The sequence below is a fragment of the Paramacrobiotus metropolitanus genome, unplaced genomic scaffold, assembly GCF_019649055.1.
Source record: "Paramacrobiotus metropolitanus isolate TYO unplaced genomic scaffold, Prichtersi_v1.0 Parri_scaffold0000031, whole genome shotgun sequence".
In the NCBI taxonomy this organism is placed as follows: Eukaryota; Metazoa; Tardigrada; class Eutardigrada; order Parachela; family Macrobiotidae; genus Paramacrobiotus; species Paramacrobiotus metropolitanus.
Window position 1 is genome coordinate 504,240 of NW_026570251.1, and position 25,237 is coordinate 529,476.

The 25,237-nt window shown below is 42.8% G+C and overlaps 2 protein-coding genes and 1 long non-coding RNA gene across 4 annotated transcripts; 2 read left to right on the forward strand and 1 right to left on the reverse strand.

The window, feature by feature from the left end:
- Window positions 1–12,377: 12,377 nt before the first annotated feature.
- LOC129588830 (uncharacterized) lies at window positions 12,378–15,153 on the reverse strand. The gene is made up of 2 exons (XM_055483224.1): window positions 14,696–15,153; window positions 12,378–13,632 (listed from the first exon to the last, which is right to left on the reverse strand). The coding sequence occupies exons 1-2, from the start codon at window positions 14,868–14,870 to the stop codon at window positions 12,935–12,937; spliced, it is 873 nt and encodes a 290-aa protein (XP_055339199.1). The 5' UTR covers window positions 14,871–15,153; the 3' UTR covers window positions 12,378–12,934.
- A 1,330-nt stretch (window positions 15,154–16,483) lies between these two features.
- Window positions 16,484–18,287, forward strand: LOC129588843 (uncharacterized). 2 transcript variants are annotated; one of them, XM_055483239.1, is made up of 3 exons: window positions 16,484–16,893; window positions 17,550–17,834; window positions 17,936–18,287. In XM_055483239.1, the coding sequence occupies exons 1-3, from the start codon at window positions 16,607–16,609 to the stop codon at window positions 18,063–18,065; spliced, it is 702 nt and encodes a 233-aa protein (XP_055339214.1). In that variant the 5' UTR covers window positions 16,484–16,606; the 3' UTR covers window positions 18,066–18,287. The 2 variants fall into 2 exon arrangements, with proteins under 2 accessions (XP_055339214.1, XP_055339215.1); XM_055483240.1 differs by having other exon boundaries at window positions 17,550–17,830.
- A 4,026-nt stretch (window positions 18,288–22,313) lies between these two features.
- Window positions 22,314–23,069, forward strand: LOC129588835 (uncharacterized). Its single transcript, XR_008690524.1, has 3 exons — window positions 22,314–22,497; window positions 22,717–22,879; window positions 22,950–23,069. It is a non-coding gene; the product is annotated as an uncharacterized LOC129588835 (long non-coding RNA).
- The last annotated feature ends 2,168 nt before the right edge of the window (window positions 23,070–25,237 follow it).

Genomic DNA, 25,237 nt, shown 5'->3' on the forward strand with positions numbered 1-25,237 from the left:
TTGAGTGAACTGCAGGCTTTGCAGCTTGAACACTGGTGGCTGCCACGAGAGCACGGAAAAGCACGCGAAATGGAGTCTCACGCACGGAAAAGCACGCGACTCACGCACACCAGTTGCATTGTCACTGTGACTATCAGTGGATGGACTCGCAGCATGTGTTACCTGATCGCGGCAAAACAGTAACGATATAATATAACATAATTATTATATCGTTAGCTTTTTTTGCCGCGATCAAGTAGCCGGCAGCTTGATATGGGCGAAATGTACCTGACAATAATTGACTGTAAGAACCCGCAGACGAGCATTCGCTCGTGGCCGGTAACCACATAACCGTCGCATCGTACAATCGGGAAAGAATGCCTTTTTCGGTCAACTAGGATCGCTTGCCAAAGAAGTCTTCAAAATATTTCGGCTCCGATCATAAGCAACTTGCTGTCTGTTACTTGCACTTCACAGCTGTTTTAAAGGCTGTTGTTTTTATGAACTATTGTTTTCCGTGCACAGCGAATTTGTTGGTTCCTTTTGCTTTTGCAGCATTAAAACTACGAAAATATCTCTGCATGTGAACAAGAACCGAAAGTACAGTCTTGCGGTAGTGCTCACTTCGTCCCGCTTGCTTGAGAAACTTTTGGTGTTTTTTGTAGCGGGTCCGTTAAGTTAAAGGAAATCGGCACAAAGCTGTTTACCTGAGCTGGAGAAAGCCGCTCACCTTGTTACTTTTCAGCATTTAAGTCTTGTGATTCAACGTGGTAAATTGTAGTACAGTGCGTTTTCGGAACTTCGAACGCCTTGGCCGAAGCAAAGTATTTCCCTGACGGTTTTAGAAGCTAGTGCTACTCTGTAAGTGGACAAAGAAAACGATTAATTTCTAACCAATTTCTAAAATTATTTATTAGTGAACTCTCATGTTTCCTTCATTTTCATTCTTAAAAGTATTTTCATCCCTTTAACAAAGTCTATAAACCTACTCTGAAAATACAGCACCGCTATTGACATGCCTTCGTCTATATATACGTGTGTATATCTATGTACAAGCTTGTCCCGTAATTTCCATCGTAAAGGTACAGCTAGCGCGAAATTTGCGCTTGAAACATGGCCACGTCACTACGCTTATCTGATTGCCTAAATCCGCTCCGTAGTTAGATTGTCCATTACCACACCGACCGTTTCTTAGCCACCTTACGCCAGGCAGTTACTGTTATTCTCATTGAATTATATGGCGTGTACCAAGCTATCAGCCAGCCAAATGCATGTTACGTGTTTAAACAGTGTGGCGTGGCGCGCCGTAGTACGGATTTACGCGCAACACGTAAATTTGTGATGTTCGCTGTTCTGATGCGATGGAAATTACGGGACACGCTTATATGTATATACGTACTTATTCTTGATTAGTATTGCCATTTCGATTAACGCGTTTTAGAAATACCCTTTTTCTATTGATGTCACGAAGCTGATTATTGCAGACTCAGTATTGCACAATAACAAAACTTATAATGTCTGCGGAAGTACGTAACAGTACAGTATGAAAGTCTCAGCAGAAATAATCTTTGTTGGAATTATCAAAACATTTTCAGTTCAACTGGTATACGTATTAAGCTGTCGAAATGATTCTACAACTTACGGTATGTACTAGTATCATACCGGTACACTAAGTACCGTACTACAGACAACGCCACCCATGACCATCAGCCGACGGCAGTGCACTCGTGCTTTAATCCACTGGAAGGGCAACGCGGCGCTTATGTACCCGGAGCCGCCACGGTAGGGTACATCCGTACTTGTGTAACTTTGTAACCCGAAACCGTATTATAAAAGCCCGTTCTTACTCTAGATGACGGTATTATTTTAGGTAAATACATAATGTCTGTCATCGATCGTCATCGCTTGCAGTATCGCTACAGGATGTCAGTGTTGGGAGACATCGTCCTCGTGTAGATTATCCACTCTTGAGTACCCTGATGCGGACGGAACAAGAACTGCACATCTCCCGTATCGTTCAATTTAGCAGCGAGAAAGTTGAAGATACTACTGGCCAGGTCGCCGGGGCGGTTGGGGGGTGGCGTGTGCAGTGTACTGTGAGTGGGTCTTCTGGCGGGCATCAGAGACCCGTACGGCCCATCCTGGGGCCCGGTGATGATGCGCCCGGTCTGGCGTCAGATCAGATGGTAGAGTGCAGTGCAGCCCTAACGCGGTCGCCCACGGCTGCATTCGCGAAAGGAAGTGTCGTGCTCCTCGTAGAAGACGTTGCTGAGACGCAATCAACGGCAGCAGCATGAAGGGCTGCACAACGTGGCGGGGAGTGTGGGCGAGACCGGTTGGTGCGGCGACGCACTGCATGGATCATCGGGAGCCCATAGTAACATTGTAAATCTGGAGGATGAGGGTGCGGTTCTCGCGACTAAATTTATAGGCCTGCCCGTGATGGCATCCCGGAACAGTGGCCGCCCCTGCTTGAAACACCGGCCTGTCCCGGTGCAACTAGATCACTTCGCGCCAGTCAATATCGGCTGGCACATCGCACCGGAAACTTGCATCTTTCCCAAGTAGCGGCCGGTACATCAGCTTATCCATCACATTTTGGCTCGGAGATTGTTGCGTCAAAATGATTCGGTCCTCTTGGCAGCTGTTCAGCATCGCCCCCGCGAATATGCCACACTCCGTGTAGCTAAATGGATGAATCTTCGGATTTTGAAAAATAGCCTACATCGAGCGCGGTTTGGATTTGGATGGGTGACCACTCTGAGTTCAGGCTGCGAGTGCATGGCCCGCAAGGCTGTGTGCGATGTGGTTAGTCGGCATCAGCGCTGACCGTACTGAGTGGCGTGTACAAAATAGTTGTGCCAAGATCACATACCTAGTTTTTGCTTCTCAACAGAAAATCGAAAACAAAAAATATTCGTCATGGTAGGTTCACAAGTATTGTAGTTCTAAATTCACTACCTTAAGTTACCGATTAAAAATGGCAAGGTATCCTTACCTAATAAAAGGTTTTATCATCGAAGAATTTAGCCTAACGCAAATCACCGCTATCCAGTAGCTGGACATCAAAGGGCAAGATATCGATTAGCAATAAAACGAATAATTTTCCTTTCAACTATGCTTGTTACAGTGCGAAAACAAAAATCTGCGGTAATACAACATACCTTTGCAAATGTAACTGAAATCGGAGGTGGGAAGAGCGTTGTCACAAAGCAAAAGAGAAGCGATTTAGACTGACAGAAACGTTAACGACTTCGAAAACTATGGATAGCGGTGATTGGCGTTAGGCTAAATTCTTCGATGATAAAACCTTTTATTAGGTAAGGATACCTTGCCATTTTTAATCGGTAACTTAAGGTAGTGAATTTACAACTACAATACTTGTGAACCTACCATGACGAATTTTTTTGTTTTCGATTTTCTGTTGAGAAGGAAAAACTAGGTATGTGATCTTGGCACAACTATTTATATATGAAACCTTCGCTTTTCGAAGGTTAACACGAATAATTTCGCTTACAAGAATTACTCAGTAATAAGCGGAATGCCGAGAGCTTATACCTAAGGTGGCGTTCAACCATTCCGTAACGGCTTAAGGGTGGGTCTGACTGGCGTTACCCATCCATACACAGTATGATAGTACGTACATGGGAAAAGCCATAAAGTTGACAAATGCATAGAGGTGGTCGCAAAATTTGCAAATTTCTGTTACTTAATAGTTGAATGTCTGCCTTATGTCGGGTCCTTGTGTCACGGGTCGAAATGGTGGCACACCACTACCAGTGTTCCCATAATATGTGGTTGCGGTATGAGTGACATTTAGTGTCAACTTAAACACGCAGTGTGATTATTATAGTAACCAAAACTAGCAGCGTTAACCATGACAGCTGCGCTCAGGTCTGCTAATGCTCAGTTTGGTGTATCGCATTGATATTCAGACTGTATCCAGTGGCAATTTTTTGATGACACTAAATAATTCTCTGCATACCAAATTTATGTCCCAGAGCGGGATGTAGTAATAATCAGGGGGTCTCCAGACGTCTCTCGTAATGACGTGCTGCAGAGACATTCGTACAAAGGTGCATATATGCAGCCGCTACCAGTGCTGGCGCTAATAAGCCCGGCTGCATATAGGCACGCTTGTTACGGTGGCACGGCAGAGCCGTGGTACCGTACAAGTGTGCATACAGTGCATGTGCATAAGTGTGCATATATGCCGCCGCTACCAGTGCTGGCGCTAATAAACCACGGACAATCAACGAACACACTCGAACAAAATGAACACAACATAACGACGAATGTAACATCACAAAAAAATATTATTTCTGTTTTCAAAAGAAATATTTAATATTCATAGGAAAATCTATAAACAGACAACTACGTAATACACGAACTCGGCAGCAACGGGCGGCTGAGTCGTGAGACGTGCACCGCCGTGTAGCACGTTACGTGCCTCTCGGCTCACGGCTCTACGAGAAATTACCATGGAAGCTGTGCAGCACGTTACGTGCTGCAAAAATCAGCACGTCTCCTCATATCAGCCGCTACCGACGGGACCACGGCCGCCACCGGCGGGACGGTACCACGGCTCTGCCGTGGTACCGTCCAGCAAAAATTTTTATTTATTTATTGGCTGATTTATCATTCATTTATTGTAGCCGCTAGATGAAGTGGCTCCACAGAGTCTGGTATACGGGAAAATGCAGGCCCAATATACACACATTGCTCCGTGCAGAATTGTGTTTGATTTCAAACAATTTTCACTCTGATGCTGACGTTCTACAGGTTTTAATGAGTTTCTTAATTTTAGCAACGTACGATAATTATTGTAAGAGCATAATGTCACAGCTCTGATAGTTTTCGATTTATAATTCTTGTTTGTTGTGGTTTTTGGGGTGCCCCTGGCAGGGGCAGAGAACAGTTAGTAACAGTACTAATATCGAAAAGCAAAGTGCGCGCCTCCCGGTGGGAGGAAGGCTCGTGCTCAATGCCCGGCCAGGTGCAGGCAGCGGGCGGATCTAAAAGTGGAGCCACTTCATCTAGCGGCTACAGTATTTATTTTCTTGGTAATATTTTTTATTTATTTATTGACTGATTTATCATTAATTTATTTATTTATTTATCAATAATTTATGTATTATTTTAGCAACATTTTTTATTTATTTATTCGCTGATTTATCATTTTTTTATTTGTTTGAATAGATGTAGTTGTTTTAATATATTAATCCGATTTTGTTAGGGGAATTTTTCCGTGTTTGAAACTCCCGGTTTGATGTTGATTAATCATAAAAATAGCGCTAAAAGTATTAAGTAAGTATGAGAAGTAAAATCTTTTAAAAAAATGTAATTAGGAGTTATAATTCAGCACACAGTCGTTGATGTGTCATCGGTGTGAATATAATATTTTCTGCATTAATTTGTTTTCAGAAAATGACGGTTCTCAATGGAAATGTGATTGTTAAACCGAGAAGAATCCCCAGATGCGTGCTGATGATCTCTCGCCGGTAAGGGGCTGTTATTTTATTTCGTAATTCGTAATTAACCCCAGCAGCCATCAAATGTCTTGTGGTTGTTTTTTATTTATTTTATTTATTTATTATCTTCTGTATTTATTCAATTTTTTTAAATGTTTTTTTTTTCATTTTTTGGTAATAATTCTGACGGTGTCCTTGTTACTCCGTGTATCTGTTACTTTTTATTAAAAAAATAACTGATAATGGTTTTTGGCTATTTTCCTTTTTTTTGCATTTATTTGTTCATGTTTATTTAAGCTCAGTTATCAATTTGCGCTTGTCGGGAAACGCCCTATATGGCGTGTGGAGTTTAACGTTGTGCGATGGAATTTACGGTAATTCTGCCATGATTCTAAATGCATTCATAACAAATTTAAAAACAGGCTTGCGATGTTTTTTATTATTTTATTGTTTCTCTGCTAATAAGATCACACTACTTAGACGCAGAAATTAATATCAGATTTCTCCCATTAACACTACAGAATTTAATTAACAAACTGACTGCTGGATTAGAAAATAATTTAGAAGCTAAGTTAAACAGGTATTCAGTAAGAAATGCTAATATTAATGTCTCCAGTTTGCTGAATTCGCTGCAGGTTATAAGAATAATTACGTTGATAAATAAACTACATCCTTGATGAATTTAACTGCTGAATTAAGAGCTAAATAATGGGTTACATATTACACTGAATTTTTGAATTTAATTCTGAATTACTTGTTATTTAACAAGATGAGCACGGATGAATATTGGCTAACGACTATTTAAAATTACGTCGTATCTGCATGTGTTGGATTGTGTTGCAAAGTCAGAATGGCAAAGCCAGAAGCTACTTATTCAGTATGGTTGCCTGCGGTGAGAATCGTCGAGTAATGACCTTTTGTCCCTTAAATTTTTTTGGTTCATGGCTCACCTGCTAAGTTTCTGCTTATTCTACTGAATCCGACTGAATCTGAGAAGCTACTGTAGTGTCTTATCAGTGGGCGAAGTGATTTGTTAAGTGTTCACTCAGTCAGGGGAGCCCAAGAAACGCAGAGGTGGAGCCGAAAATTTTTCTTGTTCAGATTTATCATGCCCGTGGCACTAGAGCTGCCCATCTTAACCCTATGGTATCCATGGTAACAAGCTTTTCAGTGACCACTGGGCCTCCCGCGATCGCGATGGCGAAAGGTCAAGAGTCTAAGAACACTCCCCAAACTGGGAGGATTCGTGTGCAATTTGAAGCAGAAAAATCGATTGAGTAGAAGCGGAGATCATGCGTTACAATCAGGAGAGGCCGAAGGGCTGCAAGAGATGTTTAGTATTCATATAACCAGTTTACGGGATCTACATCCGAACATGACTTTTGTGCCGCTTCTTAGTTTCGAACTTTCGCCCTACCTTAATTCCGGCCGCTCAAGAAAACTGAAAGTATAACAAATCTGAGGAAACCTAAGTAACATAAGAAAATTTTAAGAATTCTCAGAAACATAAGAAACCTACGAGAACTAAGAAGCCCAAGAAAACAAAGAAACCTAACAAACCTAAGAAACCTAAGAAACCTAAGAAACCTAAGAAACCTAAGAAACCTAAGAAACCTAAGAAACCTAAGAAACCTAAGAAACCTAAGAAACCTAAGAAATCTAAGAATCCGAAGACATCTAAGAAAGCTTAGTTAACAGAACCTGAGATGATTAGGTATTTTGAAACGCCAGGTTCATAATGGTATTTTGTTGCGCATTTACAATTTTTGCATGAATTGATAGCGAAGCGAGGCCGAAAGGCGCGATTTGTCTTTGTCGCTCTGCGTTAGCTCATGTATGTCTATGGAGGCCCATAGCAACAAGTCGTTTTTTTGGGGGCTGTCTTGCCCTCTTGAGGCGCACAATATTCGCAGTGTTCCTATGTCACTCGCGACGTTGCGACGATTCCGGCGCACTTTACCGCGTCAAAATCGGACCATCCGTTCGCCCGATCATCGTGGTCGTCTGCTTAGCATGTATAAGAGGTTACGGATGTAGATAAAACACGAGAAACGCAGAGGCGATGCCAAAGCTGTTCTTGGTTCTAATTTAATACCCTTGACACAGACCAGCCCATGTTAGGCCTATGGCATCCATGGTAACAAGCTTTTGAGTGACCCCTGGGCTTGAGGTTCTAAATTTAGCAAAGAACGATTAGTTTTAGATCACCCGCCAGACCGAGAGGTTCTTAGAACATTTTGAAGCAGGAAAATCGGATGAGTAGAAGTTGAGATTACCGCGGTCTAGCAGGAGAGGCCAAACACCTGCAAGAGATGTTTAGTATTCATATAATTATACGAAATGGCTACGCGCGAGAGCATCTCGCGCTATGAGTTTTGGCTACGCGCGAGAGTTTTCGGGCGGAACGAAATTGAAAATAACAAAATATAATTTACCTTAAAACTTTGTAGATTATCATATTTGTCATGTCATGACATGTAGATTATCATATTTGTCATGTCATGACAACCTGTAAATTCGAATCCTACCCGGCGGCGTTACGTGCAGTCGAAGAATGGAGCGAATCCACTCATCAGGTCTTCATAAATCCCGGTGGCAATGCAAAGGCCTCGAAAACGCACCCAGTGCACGACACCTTCCCGTACAGTTCAGTGAAACTGGTATGCAGAAAGCCGGCGTGTATCGTCCTCATCGGCGAGGCTCACTTCCGACGAAAAGTCTATCACTACCACTCTGAAGAGCGATTGTCAAGCAGCTATCCGTCTGAAGCTGGTCAACGGAATGTTGGAAGTCATCCACGTGCCGGCTGCAGAAGACCACAATCACGAGTTGTTGCAGGCGATAGCACAGCACTTCCCGGAAAGGAGACGGCTGTCCGACACGGAGGAGAAGACCGTGGAGCAGCTAATCCTCAGTCGCGTGCCACCGAGGATTATTGCGAGCACTGTTAACGCTTCACGTCGGTCGAGCGGGACAGCCGGCACTGTCATCACGAAAAACTGGGCACCGGATGCGGCGATGTGGTCCATGTCAAAGCGGCGTGAGCTCCGGACGTTTGGCAACAACACGACAAACCGAATAGAAAGGTTTTTCTGACTGTGAAAACAGCTTTGCGTGGATCAGGCCGAACGGTTGCCCGGATACCCCACAGTCCACCGCGTCCAGGAGAAACACCCGCTATGCGTGCGGGTCCCAGTCTCCCGGCAGTAACAACTGCTTGCTATACTCTTTTGCGTACGCGTATGACCTTCTGTAGGGGAAACAGATCCAGAGCGCAAATTACGTCCGGGACGAGGATTTTCGGCAGTGGTTCTTGGATAAAATACAAACAGGAGCACTGACACCTCCTCCTCGAGTACAGGGAAGAAACGCCCGAAGCAAAACTTCTGTGACCAAAAATAATGTTGTAGTAACGGCAGATGATGTACTGCCTATAATTCGCCGGTTGGGAATGCCTACCGGTTTCCGAACGACTGCGGTGTTACTGACGTGATTGCAAATTGACTGATGCGACAATCATAATGCAATATAAACAACTCTAGAGGTGAAATTATGTCGAAATGTATTACGTAATTGTTTTCATAAATAGTGGCGCCAAAAAACTCTCGCGCGTAGACATGACGTTAATTATAGGCAGCCCACTGGACCCGGAAACCCTCCACGGCTAGATGCATAAGTTGGGCGTCGTTAAAGAAATACAGTAATTGTGTAATTACATAAATACAAAATCGAATGTTGTTATATGAATACTAACTATCTGTGCCAGGATTTCGGCCCCTCTCCTTTGGCGCCGGTGATCTCAGCTTCTACTCATCCAATTTTCCTGTTTTAAAATACTTTAGAAACCTACCGATCGGGGTGTTCTAAGACCAATCGTCGTTGGCAAATTGCAAAACCTCAAGTTCAGTGGTCACTCAGAAGCTTGTTACCATGAATGCCTTTGGGCTAACATGGGCGGGTTCGCGCTCGTGTGCTTATTAATTTGCAAATTTCCAGGGAAACAGCTTATGTTCTAACCATGTTGCAACATATTGTAATCTGAGATAGTCGCAAGCCAATATTCATCCGTGCTCAGCTTGTTCTAATTTAATTATGTATATCTGTATAACCTGCAGATCGCGCATCACTGCTTTACTGCATTATAATTTAAAATATTAAACTAATTACTAATTAATTAAATGTTATTAGTGCCTTTCAAATTACGTTGGAACAAAAAAATAAATTAGAAACGAAATTATACTCTGAATTAAATGGTAAGTGATCCTTATTTTTCGAAGGCGATCCAATGGACTCGAAAACCATGTACGGTCCGATGCACACGGCGGCCGTCACCGGCTTTATACCAGCTTGCCATCACCGATCGACGCCCAATCGGCTCCTTCGTAAAATATAGTAATTATTTAATGCTCGAGGTACTTTTTAAGAAACGAACTCACGAAAAACTTAATTAAAAATTTTTTTTAAATTGTCGCCGGTTGTGTACTTAGTTTTCTTGCCGATTGTTTAAATATCATATATAGCAAAGAGAAAATATTATTTTGTGGGATTGTCGACAAAAGTTTGGCCATTTTACGCGGCGTACAACCTCTACGAATAATTACAGCAAGGAGCTGCCTTTTCGCGCAGGCGCCGCAGTAGCTCAAGTTTGATTTTGAGAGCTTTATCCGTGCCGGCTGTTTGCTCCGTTTTATCGTGTGACTGTTTTTTGTAGTGATGTGCTACTACAGTTTCCTGCAACCTTACTTACTATTTACTAATCGTCCGAAACTTTTACTTACTATTACTTACTATTAACCCCAAACTTTTTCGCATACTTACTATTACTTACTATTTCCATTTTTCCCAACCAATTACTTACTAATTATACTAAATAAATTTATTTCAATTTTTAATTCACTGTTATAAGAACTGGGACGCTTGCGCTTTTCATGAAGGAATCAAATATACTATACTTTATGGCTTTATGCGAATCTACGGACTGTAAAGGCGCAAAATCAAGCAGTACAACTGTGCTGCACAATCAGCTTGCCATGCTGCTGCATTTCAAATTCCTAAGATTATACGTAACCTAACCGCAGTTTCGGGTTGGCGGTACATTGCGTTTACGTGAACAGCAATACCACCGTCTGTTAAGGCACCAACTTTAGTGTGCAACACCGTTAATGATGAACCTGCCCCAGTACTGTACAGCAACGAGTCTTCTGGTTATTTGCTAAAATGCGATTAGTAAATAAATTAGTAAATATCTTTTATTTAGTGAAAGCAAAATCTTACTATTTACTTACTATTTACTATTGTAGCTGAATACTTACTTACTTTTACTAATTTTACCTGTAAAACGTTACTGTTTACTACACATTTAATTTTAGGGAAGCTTTTACTAATTAAATAGCATTTATTTAGTTTTATTTAGTAGCACATCACTAGTTTTTTGGTAGTTGGGCAGTGGCTTAAAGAATGGTTCTGTTCGTATGGTACTACGGACAATCTACTGAACTAACCAGGACACTAACTAGGAGAACTAACTAAGAAAATGAAACTACTGTATATATTGGTATATCAGAGCGCAGCTCTTAATAGGGTAACGGAAGGTGGCTATAATGGTAAAGGAAATTCTGCGGGATGGCTTTAAGTGGAGGTGCCTGTGTAACCGACCGAAACGTCAGGTGGAGCGAGTGACCTTTGCAGCAGGATCGCAGTAAGCAAAATTTCGATGTGCCCAAAATTGCAAAGCGATAATGACGTTGCAGATTTGATGCGCTGTATTTGGTGCGAATTCAAAGAAGTGCCTAGTCTTGCAGCATAAAATCTCCGATAAAGTGAACGCCGCTAAACAATGTCATCGAATATTAATCTGCACTACCTGTACTTTTTTCACGGCATTCGTACAAAATTAGATGGGTACTTCGATATTTTCAAAAAATATTAAAAGTTTTACAAAGAAGTGGGTATTTTGTATCTGGCATTCTATTTTTTTAACTCTTTAACTTTCTGTTGAGAAAACCCGCTTTTAATTATCGCGTTGCGTTAGGCAATAATGAAATCATGTTGAACGAGAGTATGTGACGGACGCAGCCGCCGTAATATAAAACTACATAAGGTATGCATCAGCAGAACCGGACGCTCGGAGTCAGAAACATACGATTGAAATAGCAATAATTTTCGTACTACTGTAGGCAAACAAATTCGTGCTGCACATTCCAGTTTCCCTAAGACAATTATAAGAAATGCCTCTGGGCACCAACTGCACATAAGTTGTACCACACAGACGGCTATGGGCTGTAGCCGGCAGGAATGTGGACGGGTGGATGGTGGATCGTCAACGAAGGTCATCCACACAAATCTAAGAACCAGACCGATAAGCAAGATGTCAGCAACAAAATAGTTTCAACAAACCGTCGGGCAGCAAAATATTCGATAAGCGACTTGTCGGTCAGCAAATTGTCGGGAAGCAAACGAAGGTCAGAGAATTGGCTTGCTACCGCAGTATTGAGTTCTGTTAGGAAATTCGAATTATCAAGTAAGTTTGCCCTAGCTTTGCTTGACTTTACTAACTAGAAACGTCTTTCTGCAGTAAGGGTACTCAAAGTCTTAGACATTCTTTACAAGCGGCTCTATAACTCAAAAGGATGAGATCTTTTGAATTTTGGTTCCGTCTCCGCTCTACCATTGGACGAAAGGCTCTGTAACTTTCTTCTTATTAATTTAGCATCTTTTAACATAAAGAACAAAATGCGTTAATTTTCGGTACCGGGCCCGCTGAGTTGAAATGGCTAGAAATGGCTAGTGCAAACAGAGCCGGGTCCCGCGTGTACTGTGAAGCATGTTTGAGTCCCCTTATTGCAGCATGGCAGATTTGTGGGCGACTGCGGAACGATACCCCTGGGTTGCTGAAATTACTGCGGTGTTTGCTTAAACTGACCGCTTTATGCTCCTACAGGAATTGCACGATAAGAAAACTAAAAGTAGATGAAGTACGTTAGAGTAGAAGTGGATCAACGTACGACTTAAGAGAACAGAGTACAATGTGAAAGTGTCAGCAGAAATAATCTTTGTAACAATTCCAAAACATTTTCCTTTCAACTGGCATACATATCAAGCTATCGAAACGCTTCGACAACTTGTCATACCGAATTACTAGATACCGCATTACAGCACCGCCACCGATGGACAGCAGCCGGCTGCCGTGCTTTCGTGCTTTATGCCACTGGAAGACCACCGAGGCGTTTACCCGCAGCCGCCACGGTTGGGTACATATCATAATGCGTTAACCCGAAACCTTGTAATAAAAACTCGTCTTGCTCCTCGCGGCGGTAGTATTTAAAGTAAAGGCATAGTGTCTGTCGTCGATCGGCATCGCTTTCAGTATCGCTACAAGATGTCAGTGTTGGGAAAAAACCCACATCGTCCTCGTGTAGATAATCCACTCGTGAAGACCCTGATGCGGACGGAACAAGCACTGCACATCTTCCGTATCGTTCAATTTAACTGCGAGAGTTGAAGATACAACTGGCCAGCTGGCCGGGGCGGTTGGGAGGGGGCGTGTGCAGTGTACTGTGGATGGGTCTCGTGCTGGGCATCAGAGACCCGTACGGCGCATCCTGGGGCCCGATGATGATGCGGCCATTCTGGCGCCAGATCAGGTGGTTGTGCAGATTATTGTAAATTCCTGGCGGTAGGGGAAGGCGGATAGTACACCCAAGTGTAACGCGGTCGCCCACGGCGGCATTCACGAAGGAAGTATCGTGCTCCTCGTAGAAGAAGACGTCGCGGTGATGCGTAATTAGCGGCAGCAGCATGTAGCGCTGCAGGACGCGGCGGGGCGAGTCGGCACGAGCGGGTGGTGCGACGACGCATTGCACGGATCCTCCAGAACCCATAGTAACGTTGTAAATCTGGAGGATGAGGGTGCGGTTCTCTCGGCTGAAGTTGTAGGCCTGCCCCGTGGTGTCCTCCAGCAGCAGTGGCCGTCCTGCTTGAAAAACCGGACGGTCCTGATGCAACCAGACCACTTCGCGCCAGTCAATGTCGGCTGGCACAATGCACCGGAAAATCGCATCTTCTCCAAGTCGCGGCCGGTACACCAGACTGTCCATCACGTCTTGGCTCGGAGCTAGTTGCGGCAAAATGATTCGGTCCTCTTGGCGGCTGTTCAGCATCGCCTCCGCGAATATGTCGTTCACTACAAGTAAGAGGGTTACATTTATGTACATCAATATGATCGGGCTTATCACAGTATAAGGCCTTTTGTACAAATAGCTCTTGACTACTCTTGACCACTCCGTCTACTCGTATAGTCGAGAGTTTTTTTCCCAAAGATGAGTGTTAAATACACTTTAAAAGATTGATAAGCAAAACCGAGAGTAGATCCTAAAAGGGAAATTATTATGCGGGCTGACTGACCAACGACTACAGCCGCGTAAGGCTGTGTCGCACTAATATACAGACAGTACAAGTGGCACTTTTTTATGATATAGGTATTTCTCTGCAAGCAAAACTTGTCTCCATGAGCGGGATGTAGTACTGTTGATAACGTGACGACTGATGATTACGTACGATGATTACGTATTATGATTTGACCGCCCAAAATTGACCGCCGTAAATTTAAGCTAGTCACGCACTGCAAAGCCATTCGTACAAAGGTGTGTATGTCAGCCATCACCACTGCGGGGGCTGCATAAGCCCGGCTGATGCATGCTGGCTTGTTAGGGTACCTGTGTAACCGACCAAAACGTCAGGAGGAGTGATTAAAATACGTCCACCTAAACTTTGCCCGCGATCACATACGCTCATGCCTTGCAAGCTGCAAATAAGTCCGGAGGTTTATCCCCATCCTCTGCACCACGACTAAAGCGGTAACCCTTAAGCCAAAACGGTGACTTAGAGAATTCGCATGTAAAAGCTAATTTTCCGGTCATCCGTGACCTTTCAAAAATGACTGCATATCAGTTAGTCTAAAGCGTTACTGCTGAAAAACTGAGCAAAAAACAGGCAGAAGATGATATTATTGCCGGAGGGTTGAAACAGGTACCGACATAACGGGCGTTACACTCAGGTAGAGATATGTCCCGAACACCGATTGCCGTTTAGTACGTATACGCCCGTGATAACGTCACCCGTTAACAATTATGCTATTTAAATTAAATTTAAGTAGCATAATTATTAACGGGTGACGTAATTACAAATTTTGTAATTGTAAAAGAGTACATATTTAGTGTACGTAAGCAACAACATATGGTACTCACGGTCAGGGTGGCTTCGGCCTGCCTTTCGGTGTATTGAGTCACTACTGTTGACTGATGGCACTCTTTGAGGTGATGCCGCAAGCACCGCACAGAATTGTAGTTGCAGCAGCAAACACCAGCTGCGTGCTGAACACACGAACACTTTCGCCATCGCCCTTTTTCTACACGCCGACATCGTAGATCGATCCAGCGGATAATTGCGGTGGCTGAACAAGGTGCCTCTTAAGGTAAAACTGACTAATTATATTTTTATAAGATTTCAGAATCAAAAATTGCTCTGGTAATTTGGCACGACTTAATTTGCAAGAGACAGCTACAGTGCTTGTATACTGACAGTAAGCACTTAAAATTTAATATCAGCATCGCCGCTTGAAGCGATCTCATCTCGCAATTCAAGGTTCTTTTGGTTGTTGTTGCATAAGTATACAGCGTAGCCCCTATAAAGTCCAACGAATGAAATTAGAATCATCAAGGTAATAAAGTAAGCATGTGATCACTACAGCAAGTAAGTACTTGTATATTGTAGGGCGTTAGTAACTGTTCTGGTTGGCTCACTGTAAGTCTGTAACCATGGCAGCAATGGACTACAGTTACTGTACTTAAGTACTAGTACTGGGATTACAGTACTGTGCAGTCTGTTGTAATGTATTACAGTACCTTGCTATAAGTTATAGCATAATTATTCCTGGCACGCGATTATTCCTAAGTAGATCACGCTAGATGCGTATACTAACGGTGATTGTTAACCATATCGTTGCACGAGCGCGGGCTTCCATATCGCTGGAAAATGGTTAGTATTGGATTTCTGGAGCTGGAAGACGTGATGTGTTTATGTGGTTTTGGCTCTGCTGTGGAGCGTGTGTACTCTGCTACGATTACATAGCGTTTTTGTACTTTTAACGATCAGGTAATATAGTACCTTGTTGCGCTTTGTGCAAAATTATTTTGAATAGTAAGTAATGTGCTATTGTTCGAATAACTACGATCTGCGGGAAGCAAAAGGAAAAGGGAATCCGTAATCTTTTAGCTCTGCCTGAGCTTCGAGTAACTAGATACGCTGCTGACTCTTTCTGTGAGCAAAATCACTGCTGCAGAGTGCAGAGATGCTTCTTTATTCCTTTAATAAAGATTTAGCTGGCATGTTTATTAATTATAGCGGATCATACATTCACAGTAGGTCAACAACACTACGTACACACTGCTGTATAGAGTATAACTTTCATCTGACAATATTATTTATCCGTTCTGTTCCGCTAAACCAAATGTTTTCACCACAAATAATAGGCCTTTACGAAAAAAGGTAGATGACCTTTACGAGAAAAGGTGGATGACCTTTAAGAAAAGGTGGATTTACTCCGGCAGAAAGGTGGATGATCTTCAGAAAAAGGTGGACGGCTCATCCACCAATCTGCCGACCTTAGGCAGAAAAGTGGATGTGATTTTATTGGACATACACTATCCACCTCTCTGCCGGCTACAAACGCTAAATGCTGACGTCACCGCCACGCACCAGTGACAAAAAGTATTGCGATGTTTGGATTTCCGTTAATCAGCGGTGTGGTTTTTCGAAGTTCTGCGTTTTTCTTAAAGAGCTTGGACTGCATCAGCTTTATTTCTACTACTTAGGCATTTTTTTGTTTCCCTGAAAATCAGATAGCGCCAGCTGCAATCGTTCCAAAGGGCGATTTGTCACCACATATTACTGAACAAAATTCCGATGAAAAAGCTGCAAGTTTCTCACTACCAACTCGTGATAAATACTCCGATAATAAAGCTACACATGCTTCTCACTGTCTCACTACTAACTGATGATAAACGCTTCGGGTAACGGTAGCAATGTCGCGCGGATACACAATATTGTGCGTACCGTAAGCGTAACTGGCTTCATTTAAATCGCTGTAATAAAGTTAAATGCGTTGTCGCCGCGTTACGAACTGCTGCATAACTTCTGACTGGATCATTTACCGGAACTTACTCGTCTTTTTAATGATGCCATTTCGTTTGTGTCTTCTTATCGCCGCAACCTGCTTGCCGTTGGTCGTTGTCGGGACCCAGAGCGAACCCTGCAGTACAACGTGGCAGAAATGCGGGCAACTGCAGAACGAGACCTATGGGTTACCGAAAAGCACGCCATTTGTATCGTGGGATATGAGGCAGGCCAATGCGAATAACACTGAGCAAGCGAGCAGCCATTGTCGGTATGTATTACTACGCCGTATGAAAATCGTTTTAACGACAGACTCAGGGCCTGAAAACTTGTGCGCACCTAGCACAAAATGTCCTCACATAAAGGGCCATGTGGTCACCTAGATTGAACCTTGTGCTTAAAAATTACCATGAACATATGTATTCGACATCCACATATGCGCATCTGTGCACTCGTTCGGTAGTTACAATGTTGTTTCCTGCTCACGAGGCTTTAGTTGTAGGTCAAGGTAGCAGAAACCTAGTGTTCATGTGGCCGCATCTCACAGTTATTAGCACGATGAACCATTACAACAGCAATTCTGCCTGAATTTTCTGAACGAAGCAATGCTACGCTGCTTATGAAAATATAAATGCGTGTTCAGACATTTATACTTCCCGCAAACGTTTGTACACTATGTAGTGAACTACCTTCTACATATATCAATTAGTTTACCGTGAATTAATATCATGAACTCTAGTACTCTCTGCATAAAATATATGTTTCTTACACGTTCGTTTCTTTTACGCAACGTACCGGCTTCCCGCCCGATGTCATATATTATAACTCTCGTACTTCAAGAGCACTCAGTCACAGTAGAGATAGAAGTTCGCATGTTACGCTTCATGCCTCCCTTTTTTGTAAATTAACAGTCGGGATTTGTTGCAGCCCTGCCGCTGCACTGGCAAGCTGCCTAGCCAGCGTGCTGCAGCGCTGTCCCGACGATCCAAAGGTGCAGCGTTACGCAGCAAACGGTGGATGGTACGACGCGGAAACGTGGTTGCTGGAGAGCCGAATCTGCAACCTGTCGCTCCATGCTGTGGGTTTCAACCTCGCTCTCGAGCACTGCGGAAAACAGCTCCCCGAATCCCAACAATCCCTGCTCTATGTCGACGATAATGCACTGGCCCAAGCGTCAAACAACGCCTCCATGGCGCGCCACAACATGTGTGAGTACGTGCAGTTGACATTTGTGCAGCGCAGTTCAGATAGATCATGTCTGCTATGTGGTGGTGCACACTTGCTGTTGGTGTACAACAGTATTTCTTATTTAGGAAATTGCAGCTGTTAACTGAGAAAACGAGTGCTGCGGCCCGCGTGCTGATACAGAAATGCGGAGCGGAGGTGGTGCGGGTGCTGCATGACGGTCATAAACAATTATACACGGCCCACTGTTCCAGCTGATCGAGTACCCTTAAGAGAGACAGCGTAGTTCAACTTCCCGTATCTGGACCTTTTGCCTTTTCGAGCTTGCACTTTCATGCAGTCAGCTTGCACTTGCATGCAATCAGTTGGTGCGCGTTTTAAATGTTTTGGGTTCTTTATGTCTACCATCTAGTAATTAATTTTTGAGGAGATAGGTCTGAGGACCGTTTATGACCGGAGAGATACGGTAAAATAAAATTGGCAAAAATTTTAAGTGCTTTGTCGTGTAACACAGGTCAGATTATTATCCGATCTGTGAAAAACTTCACCGCAAAAATCAAAGTATAAATACAAAGTATTTTCTGTTGTCCAGGATACGTGTTTAGCAAGCTCGCTTTGATTAGATTTCTTATTGTCGCCAAGCTCTTCGTAAAAGTTTTCTAGATCAGCGCAGTTGTGAATTATTTGCCTTAACGATTATGAATCTGTAGACTGTATGTGTACATTTTTTCAAAGTGTGTTGACAATTAACAGCAAGGAAGGAACAAGATTTTTTAAGCTAGTGTAAATCTGTTATTTCTCTGTGACTTTACAGATATCTACGTCTGAAATTACTGCCGGCTCCGTACGAGCGCTTATAATCGGCTTATTCAAACAATAAGTAAACTGTCGGTAGTTGTACTGCATTGATGTAGGCATATCGTATTTCTCCCTGGGATAATGGCTTATTTACCGTCCACTTAATACAGTTCCAACACAGAGCATCCTCTTCGATTCATCTCTGTGCAAACTCAGGGAGCAGGCACATTAAACACGATGTACCAACTAACTGCTGACTCAAACACGTCGGCGGGAAGAATCTCCGGAAGCCATTGGTGGCCATCCGCGATCCCTGTGCAGGCTGTGCTCAATACCAAACACGAACACGTTCTTGCTGACTCGGCGATACTTCCTGATTGTTACATAACAGCCGGCGGACGTAAGGCACCATCATTCCGATAGATATTATATTTTGCAGTAGCCTCAACAGAGCCAAAAATGCCGGCAATTCCCTCCATTACTTCAGCAAAACGTCCAGACAAACCGGACAAGAAAAGTCCGGTATTACATTTGTTGAAATTCTATCTATGTTATCTGCGGACATGCGGATTTTATCCTCTCGCCGATTTGCTGTATACACCGCCAACATTCGGTCGGTGTTTCTTGCCGTACTCCATCATTATCGTGACGGCATCCTTCTTCTGCGCCGTCGTGGATCTCTTCATGTGGATTACTGTGGAGTACTACGTCATTGTGCGGATGGAATTCTTCAGCATGGTCATGTTGCCGGAACGTATCCTCTTTGCGCTGCACGCCCCAATCGCTTTCACCTACATGATCGTCCACAGCAAGCGCATCCAAGGACTGGTCCACAGCCTGGATGATGTGTTAACCCCGATGGAGCCACCGCTGCGGTCAATCAGGTGGAGAAGCTTTAAAAGTTTAAAAGCTACAGTTTATACAGTTGAAAAGCTTTAAAGCTGACTTACTGGTTTTTTAGTTTTTGTAATTCCACTTCATTTCTAATGGTATGGATGTACATTTCGAAACTTTAAAGATGATGATGAAAATTTTTTTAAAACGGCTTTGTAAAGCTTTAAAATTTTTATAATGGGTGCACACTCTGCAACATTTTTAACCTTCTGTTATTTTTTAAAGAAACTAAAAATTTCAAACAAATTGGTTTCCTTAATTTTTATTATTTTGCAGCTTTGTCTTTTGTTTATTCGTTATTCTTATATTTATTATTCCGTGATTTTGTTTGTTCAGAATCGATTATACTAATGCTTTAATTATAGGTGACTGCTATGCGCCCCGACAAACCGGGCGCATAGATTTTGGCTTTGCGCCCCGACGTCCGGGCGCACAGAATTTAGCTTTGCGCCCCGATGTCCGGGCGCACAGAATTTAGCTTTGCGCCCCGTTTTTTATTTTTGCCGAATGAAATCTCCGAAAGTACAGGAAGATTCAATGCAGTCGTGTTACGAACATACAGTACTATAGTTATTTGTTACTAGTGCATACTCTAGAATGGAGTAACGTCGAATGTACAGCCCTGCTATGCCAAGTTGGGACAGTTATGTAAAGTGAATTAGGGAACATTTTCCAGTGTTCTTCTGTTTTTAGCCTTGCACTTTTCTTGTGCAACTTTTTCTTGCGGATCCAACGTTATCAACATAGTTACATTATATTATATCTGGAGCGAGCTGAGCTATGATTTAAGGGGTGGGGTAGGGGTCATTTTTGGAAGGCTTATAAATTGCTCCCTACAAAATCAACCAACAGATCCATTTTCGTGGACTTTTTTGAAAAGTATTGAGTGACCCAAAAGGTGTCCGTTTCGGGTTGGCGCAGAAGCTTTGAGCGATTTCGGCTAGTTGTTACTTCGAAAGTTATTTTTTCTCCCATAGACTTGCATGCTAAACGATGCCTGCCGAAGATTACGGTTGCTTAGCGGCAAAGACCTATACACTTTGAAATGATAGTTTCCAAGGATGACACATTGACTACACCAAACGATTTTAATGTTTCAACGGATATCTACTACAAAGACTTGAAGATAATAGTGCCAAACAGATAACAGAAAAGCCCGGTAAAGCTGGAACCAAAAAAAAGCTATGTCTGTTGTTTAAAGGCTTCGGAACGGAACGTAGCGACTACAACCTGTAAACGAAAGAGCTTGAAACGACATTTAGTTCCTTCTAAACGAAATTCTATCGAAGATAGTTATTTCGGACACCTTATGGCTGTACGGCGAGTGTAGGAAGAAAGTACACCTTTGATTCAGTAGTGCTTGCGGTCAAGCTGCAAAGGCCACGTAAGCTTGGTCGAAATCGGTGAGGGTTTGGGATATTCCTCAAGCGCATTGAATAGTCAACAACGTAAAGTGATTGCTTTTGGATTACAGCATCAACAGAATTTTTAAAAATTCTAAAAGAGGCAATGACTACCGCGGTAGATGGGTCAAGTCGCTTTTTTAAACCGGTCTGGTCTGAACTTTGTCTCACCGTAATTCAAAGCACGCTCTCATTCCACAAGGTTTGGCTGGAAAAGATGTGGAACACATCAGGATACCAGGAAAACATTCAATAAGTTCATATTTATTAACGGATGACTTGTGGTATATTTTTGGAAGAACTGTCCCAACTTGGCGTAGCAGGGCTGTACGTCGACTTGTTTTTGTCATGGAAACAATGTTTAACTGCATAAACAAATCAAAAATACATACACTGCGCGACAAGCGTTCTTAAAACTTTCGGCTTAAGCAAATCATCGAAGAAGAAAAAATTACAAACACTCCGAAAAAACGCGGCGTATTTAACCATGAAGTCACATCGCCGCCGAAAACGCCAACCATTCTCACGCAGAAGGAAGCAGCACAGCTCCGAATAGATTTGAAGTGTCCGATAAAGGCCGAATTAGAGGAGAATGCCGCTGGTTTACCATTCATTTCTTTCAATTAGTACCGCTGATTTACCATTCATTTTTTTAACTAGTGCCGCGCGCATCTTCGATTTCAGTTTTCTGCAACTGATGCTGGCTACGAACAAAGAAGAGAATAAGAAAACGTGCTCTTAATAGCGCAGTATTTCATTTATGCAAAAATTTTGTGCGCCCGAATATCGGGGCGCAAAGCTAAATTCTGTGCGCCCGGACATCGGGGCGCAAAGCCAAATTCTGTGCGCCCGGTTTGTCGGGGCGCACAGCCATTTCGTTAATTATATGCATATTGTACAGGTACATAAGTTAATTTTTCCATTTTGCCATCATTTTCAACACGTGAGGACCGATTTGATTCCGAACTAATTTTGATTTGACGTTTTTCTGCATTAGAATCTTTGCGGTGACGAGCTTAATATGGACCGAACTGTGTCCGGCCTTGACCGTCCCGATTCTCCTCACCACCACGTACGAGTTCTTGGAGACACTGCGCGGATCGTTAGTATGGATGGAGATGGACAGTTACAGTGTGGGCGTGATGAGTATCGTTAATATTGTCGGCAATGTTCTGCTAAGTCACACTAATATTGCACCCCATATGTTTATCATGACGGTGGTTCTGCTAATCACCAAAGCGTTTAGAAACGTGAATCACCGATTACGGACAATCCGGGAGACATGCAACGAGTATCAGTTAATGGCGGCGTTAGCGGAGTTCCGCAAAGTGGTGGGCGTGCTGCGGCAGTTTAACGGGATTTTCAGCGGTTTGGTGCTGTTCAGCTGTGTGAAGGATTTGGTGGTGATTGTCTCGTTTATTGCGTTTAATCTGCGGATGCCCACACAACAGGGCGATGATGAGGATAATGTGGAGTTCGCGCTGCGTCAGCAGTCGGACGAGGGAAACGTGCGTATCTACATGTATTATTCCGGCGGTACGAGTGTTATTATGGCCATTGTCCGGCTGGTGATCTTTATTGGATGTAGCGCGCAGGTAAACGATTTTACTGCATGTGCGGAATTTTATATTATACTTAAAATAAATTACTAGTCGTAAACAGCCAAAATAAAATTAACTTAATACGAGTAATCCACTAATAGTCACCGTTTAAACTGTTTCCACTAATAGTCACGGTTTAAACTGTTTTTGAAGTGCGTAAAACTAATACCTGTGCGGACTTTTTAGAATTATTACTGTACAACTTTTTTAAAGGTTCGAAGTATCAGCAAAACGCTGGAAGCGATCGGTGATGGATATCCCGACTCGTCGCTTACCGCTGCTAAGTACACGTTTTCAACACGAAATCGCTACTTCCGAAAATACAGCCATTTCGGCGGGAGGATTCTTCTCCATTAGCAAAGAGTATCTTATAACGGTACATGCAAGCGTTAGTTCCGCGTCTGTACTCGTACGCGATTTGACATCGGCTGTTTACTTTTTTTCAGGTTACGGGTGCTATTCTATCATACTTCATTCTGATCTATCAGGCGCGTGACCAGAAGAGTGATATGGCGGATCTCGTAAAAGAGCGAACGTTTCGGAAAGAGTTAGAGTTTATGCTGCAGAATTTGACACGCCTTGTCGATTCGCTGCGTAGTGCGTGTATACACCATAACAATAAAACATGGTGACTACGAATAGAAAAGGTTCTTTAAGGTTGAAATGTCGCTGATCGACGGAGACGAACTGTGCGGTGTATAAGGAACACTGAGTGTGATTAGGAAGAATTTTTTGCATAGAGATGTTCGGCCTTGCTGCGCGCATACAATAATGGTTTCTGCAAGTCTGAGTACAGAAAAGAACCTGGCAGTCTGACGTAGATTGCTAAACCGCTGTAACGCTAGTCAGTAGTCACTAAACCGGCTTGTGATGCGAGTAAGCGACCACGGTTGCAACGTGAGCATTAACGTACAAAGTGCTCTAAACCGCTTAAACGGAATCCCACTGTGCTCACATTCAGACAGTCTGCGGTAATGCAAGTGCAACTGCTTAATAATCGAATCATCGACTCTATTAAATATTTTATAGAATCTGACTTGGATTTAAAGGTTCTTCTTGTGCTTTTACGGCTAAGTTGAACGAGATGTTTAATACTGTAACAGTCTAGGTTTATTTATTATATACTGCTGTTTACTGTTTAATAATAGGTACTGTTCCGGTAACAGTCTATGTATTTGGAAAATAAAATTCCTCTATACGAGTGCGTGCCTGAAATTAAATTTTTGCTGTTAAAATCACACTTATTCGGCTTTATCGGCTTATGTGATTTGTGCAGTCGTTATTGTGAACATAAGTGTTGTGTTACTTACCAGGGCACATTGGCCTCCTCCAAATTTAAACAATCTTCATTTTTTGTAAAAAGGTAGTATACTATTAGAGTATGCGTAAAAAATATTTTCAGTTGCCATCGTCAAGGGGGCGTGGCCATTGCTGGCCGAGCGTACACTTTCGCAAATTTGTTATGATTTACGAAGCACGTATCTGCTTATTAGTAGAAAAAAGATTTTTCGCACAGCTTATTGTTTACAATGCTAATCGATAAAACATTTTGAAAATTTTTTACTCAGGCAACAATGGCACGAGCCGCCGCAGGTTCTGTGAACTTTTAATTGTTCTCTGGCCACGCCCCTTGACGATGGCAGTTGAAAATATTTTTTTACGCATACTCTAATAGTATACTACCTTTTTACAAAAAATGAAAATTTTTTGAATTTGGAGGGGGCCTATGTGCCCTGGTTAGTAAATAGTAAACAGTAAAGTAAAAGGATTTGCTTAGCAAACCGTAGCCTAATATCAAACAGTAAATGAACAGTAAAAGTTTTTGAAAATAATAACAGTAAAAGTAAGCAAAGATTTTGCGCTGACAGTAAACAGTAAGTAAGTAAACAGCAAAGGAAAATTGGTACGCCGGAGTATTTCAGTTACTATGATTTTTATTGGAATTTCTTGGGATTTTAATCGAAAATTGCTTGTTACCTTCGCGATTCGCGCGATTGTCTGCTTGTCGCGTTGTTTATTGTTGACATCATGATGCGCAAAAGTCAAAACTAATGTGCAAGTCTGTGCACTGCACATTCTGCCTGCACTCATGCCGTGTAATTTTCCTTGGCAAAACATCTTTTCGTGGTCAAAGTTTTTGGAGAGCAAAAAGTACGAGTCGTATTACTGAGTATTACTGGTTTACTTAGTAAAGTAAATTTTCAGGCGACTAACACCCGTATACAATATGTAGTACAACAAGTGCTGTTTTGAACAAGCTGCTGCATCGGCAGCTGTCCCTTGAATGGGCTTGCCGTGCAGCTTAGTAACAAAACGCTGTTTCTGACCAGTCAAATGCGGCCTCATCGCCCAATGACTTGGGATGTATATGACATCGAAATTTCTCTGTCTTTCTATTGGGCAATGGGTAACCGAATACAAGAAAATTTTCCCAGGATGGAAGCGCATAATCATTCTAAGCTTGACATCTTTAAGCACTTGAGCCGCTGGTACTGGCTGCGAATTTGTGGTGCCTGCCACTTTTTATTTATTTTGAAATTAAACGAAATAATTCAAAGCATTCAACGCCACAGGTCCCCTCTTCCGTGATGCGTTTGTTCCTCTTCTCAGCTCAGAACAGCTGCGGTTGAATGCATGTGCGCCGAAATGTAACGCGGCCGAAGTGATCGGACGCGAATTCATTCACGCAGAGTTACAATGGAAGATCGTATGCGGCAGCTCGCAAGCGCGAGCG

Coding starts and splice junctions, on each gene's coding strand:
- LOC129588843 (XM_055483239.1), top strand. CDS start 16,607: ATGCGTTGTCGCCGCGTTACGAACTGCTGCATAACTTCTGACTGGATC. Junction 16,894..17,549: donor CAAGCGAGCAGCCATTGTCG/GTATGTATTACT, acceptor GATTTGTTGCAG/CCCTGCCGCTGCACTGGCAA. Junction 17,835..17,935: donor GCGCGCCACAACATGTGTGA/GTACGTGCAGTT, acceptor TTTCTTATTTAG/GAAATTGCAGCTGTTAACTG.
- LOC129588830 (XM_055483224.1), bottom strand. CDS start 14,870: ATGTCGGCGTGTAGAAAAAGGGCGATGGCGAAAGTGTTCGTGTGTTCA. Junction 13,633..14,695: donor AGGCCGAAGCCACCCTGACC/GTGAGTACCATA, acceptor TCTTACTTGTAG/TGAACGACATATTCGCGGAG.